The sequence below is a fragment of the Nansenia antarctica genome (assembly GCF_963989245.1).
Source record: "Nansenia antarctica genome assembly, chromosome: 13".
NCBI classification, from domain to species: domain Eukaryota; kingdom Metazoa; phylum Chordata; class Actinopteri; order Argentiniformes; family Microstomatidae; genus Nansenia; species Nansenia antarctica.
This window is the reverse complement of record NC_137683.1, coordinates 11,434,133-11,438,263: the sequence shown is the minus strand read 5'-3', so window position 1 is coordinate 11,438,263 and position 4,131 is coordinate 11,434,133. Positions and strand designations below refer to the sequence as shown.

Here is a 4,131-nt window from a genome sequence, read left to right as displayed (position 1 = left end):
AAGGGAGGAGGGAAGTACAAGCAAAAGAGTTTTAGAAATGATAAAAAGCAGTCTGCCCATCACATAAGTGAATCTCCTGAGAATGTTTCAAGCGACGAAGATGTGTTTACTATGTACAATCTAACAGAGTCCAAGTTAACAAAAGTTGATCCCATTACCACACAGCTTAACATAAATGAGAGTACTGTTAAATTTGAAGTGGATACTGGCTGCAGTGTGACAATCTTGACAAAGACTGAATATGCCAAGCTATGGACAGCAGGGGGCACAAAACAGCTGCAGGATTGCTCAGTGACTCTGAAAACGTATACAGGTGAAAAAGTACCTACACTGGGAGTAGCAGAAGTGACTGTAAAGTACAGAGACCAAGTAAAACAGCTACCAGTAGTGGTCGTAGCAGGCACAGGACCCAACCTGTTAGGCAGGGGATGGATCAAAGAGCTAGGAATGAACTGTGTGCTGGTGAATAAAATGGAGCAGCTACAACTGACATTACAGGATGTGCTAAAGCAACATGAGGATGTGTTCAAAGAGGAACTGGGAACCTGGGTAGGCCCACCAGCGAAAATCTATGTCAAGGAAGGCGTTGCCCCAAAGTTCTATAAACCTAGACCAGTCCCCTACGCCATGAGGAAGAAGGTGGAGATCGAGTTAGAGAGACTCACAGACCAGGGAATTATTGAACCAGTGAAGTTCTCTGAGTGGGCAGCACCGATCGTGCCTGTGTTAAAGTCTGATAATTCAGTGCGCATATGTGGAGACTACAAAGTCACTGTCAACCAGGTGTCGAAGCTCGAGCAGTATCCAATCCCAAGATTGGAGGACTTGTTTGAAAAGTTGTCCGACGGGGAGAAGTTCAGCAAACTGGACCTGAGCCATGCGTATCAACAGGTGACACTTGATGAAGCATCCAAGCCATATGTCACTATTAACACGCACAAAGGTCTTTTTCAAGTGAATCGTCTTCCATTCGGGGTCTCCTCCAGCCCAGCAATTTTTCAAAGGATGATGGAGAGTCTGGTGGCCGGCATTCCAAATGTGGCCGTCTATCTGGATGACATTTTGCTGACGGGGCGGAGCGACCAAGATCACCTGGCCACACTAAACCAGGTGTTGACGCGGCTCCAGGAAGCTGGCCTTCGTCTGAAACGCAACAAGTGTGCATTCATGGAACAGGAAGCAGAGTTCCTAGGACATAAGGTGGACGCCTCGGGATTACATCCTCTACCACACAAGGTCAGTGCCATACAGAAGGCACCAGCACCGACCAATGTCACAGAACTGAGAGCATACCTTGGCCTACTCAACTACTACAACAGGTTTCTGCCAAACCTGTCAACATTGTTATCGCCTTTACATGAACTGTTGAGGAAAGAGACAACATGGAAATGGGAGAAAAAACAGGAGAGAGCTTTTGAGGAGTCGAAGCGACTTATGCAGTCATCTAAGGTGTTAATGCATTATGACAGCCAAAAAGATCTGATCCTGTCATGCGACGCTTCTCCGTATGGAGTGGGGGCGGTGTTGTCACATCGCATGCCAGATGGACAGGAGAGGCCCATCAGCTTCATGTCGCGGACACTGACGTCGGCTGAATCCAACTATTCACAACTGGACAAGGAAGGTCTGGCGGTGATGTTTGGCATCCAGCGCTTTCATAAATATGTATATGGAAGGAAGTTCGTCATTTGCACTGACCACAAACCCTTACTATCTCTCTTCAATGAGATGAAAGCTGTGCCTCAAATGGCATCCCCTCGTATTCAGCGGTGGGCAGTAACGTTGCTAGCGTATGAGTACGAGATTGTTTACAAGCCAGGGAAATACCACAGCAATGCAGATGCCCTGAGTCGACTCCCTCTGCCTCATCAGTCCACAGAGAGAGAGCAAGAAGAACGAGTGCTGATGATGGAGAATGTGACCCTCGTCTCGGCAGCGGAAATGAGGAAATGGACAAGCAGGGACCCTGTGTTGTCCAGAGTGACAGAGTTTGTCCAACATGGTTGGCCGTCACAAGTCCCAGACCCAGCTTTCCAACCGTATGCTGTTAGGAAAACAGAGTTAAGTGTGCAAGATGGCTGCGTACTGTGGGGCTCACGGGTGGTGGTGCCGCCGCCTGGACGAGACGCTTTGTTACAGCAGCTACATCAAGGTCACATTGGCATCACAAGAATGAAAGCCTTGGGGCGGAGCTACTTCTGGTGGCCAAAGTTGGATGCGGACATCGAGGCTGTAGTCAAGAGATGTGTCACATGCCAAGAACACCGCAACTCGCCAGCTCCAGCACCACTTCACCCATGGGAGTGGCCAAGCAAACCATGGCAAAGGCTGCACATTGATTATGCAGGTCCGTTTATGGGACACATGTTTTTGATCCTGATGGACGCGCATTCAAAATGGATGGATGCTTACCCGGTGACAGCCTCGACTTCAGCCATCACCATTGAATGTCTACGGAAGAGCTTCAGCATTCAGGGGCTACCAGAGACAATTGTGTCTGATAATGGCTCATGTTTTGTAAGCACGGAATTCAAACAATTTATGCAGAAAAACGGCATTGAGCACATCACCTCTGCTCCCTATCATGCTTCCTCCAATGGCTGTGCTGAGCGTGCAGTCCAGACATTCAAGTCAATGATGAAAAAGGCAGGTGAAGGGAGCATCAACACTAAGGTGTCAAGAGTGTTGTTTAGTTATCGCATTACACCACAGTCCACCACAGGGCTGTCGCCTGCTGAAATGTTGCAAGGTCGAAAGTTAAGATCCACACTCGACCAAATTCATCCAGACCGTCGAACAAGGGTGGAACGAAAACAAGGCATCCAAAAGAAGCATCATGACAAGCAAGTTACAGGGAGAAGTTTCCAGGAGGGGGACACAGTGATCACAAGGAACTTCAGTCATGGGCCTAAGTGGATACCTGGGATCATAATCAAAATCACAGGTCCTGTTTCCTATAAGGTCATGCTGGGAGATGGCAACATTGTGCGCAGACACGTCGACCAGACACTGGCCAGACCTGAGGACAAGGACTTGATGGACCCGAAGATTAGAGACCCTCCGGGGCTGCCTGAATTGCCATCAGCAGCTGTTGCAATGTCAGATAATTCCATTCCTGAGGGAAACAGCTGTGTTCCAGGGGAAAACTCTCCCGGACCTGCAGAACCTGCTCCGGACAAGTCGGGAACATTAGTGACTGACAACCTACCTCCAGGCACGCCAGTGCAGTCACAACAGCGGATCACTCCTGTGCGACAGTCGCATAGAAGAGTGTCCAGGCCAAGTTATTTGAAGGACTTTGATGTTTAAAAATATATATATATATATATATATAGGGAAGGGGACAGTTAATGGTAGTTATGCACAGGTAGTTGTTTTGTTTCATGGAGTATATACTGTGTGGGTATTTGTTTTTGGATTTTATTAGAAGAAGCTCATAGCTTAAGGGGGGAGGAATGTAGTAGAGGTTATCTGCCGGGTCAGGAAGGTCCCGTGGGGGGGCAGTATATCTTCCGGGTTAGTCTAATGTGGGGAACGGCCATGCTCTGTAATGCTCTGCACTTATTACTATAAACCAGTTAATGTTTACCCGCTGTCCGCTCATCATTATTATATTAGGAAGATATCACAATATCAAAGTGTTGTTTTCTGCCTTTCTCGAGCACATTTTGACTTGTTGTTGAATGCTCCTATAATGTAACTCTACATGACAATCAGAGCAACTTGAATTGCGTGTGTGCAGCCTTTTGCTCAAAAGTGATCAACGTTTCGTTTTCAGAGTCTCTTTTGACAATCTCTTCGAGAGCTGTTTTCAGTCATTAACAGAGCTGTTCTGAAAGTGTCCAAGCAGCCTGTTCTGAGAGTGGACTGTTTTTTGCATTCGTTCTCAAGTTATATCAAAGTGTTGTTTTCTGCCTTTCTCGAGCACATTTTGACTTGTTGTTGAATGCTCCTATAATGTAACTCTAAATGACAATCAGAGCAACTTGAATTGCGTGTGTGCAGCCTTTTGCTCAAAAGTGATCAACGTTTCGTTTTCAGAGTCTCTTTTGACAATCTCTTCGAGAGCTGTTTTCAGTCATTAACAGAGCTGTTCTGAAAGTGTCCAAGCGGCCTGTTCTGAGAGTGGAC

General features: G+C 47.1%; 1 protein-coding gene across 1 annotated transcript; it reads left to right on the top strand.

The window, feature by feature from the left end:
* Positions 1-447: 447 nt before the first annotated feature.
* Positions 448-3,309, top strand: LOC308169312 (uncharacterized protein K02A2.6; the record flags this gene model as incomplete). Its single annotated transcript, XM_080543998.1, has 1 exon — positions 448-3,309. One exon carries the CDS (start codon positions 448-450, stop codon positions 3,307-3,309), a length of 2,862 nt encoding a protein of 953 aa, XP_080400124.1.
* Between the last annotated feature and the right edge of the window lie 822 nt (positions 3,310-4,131).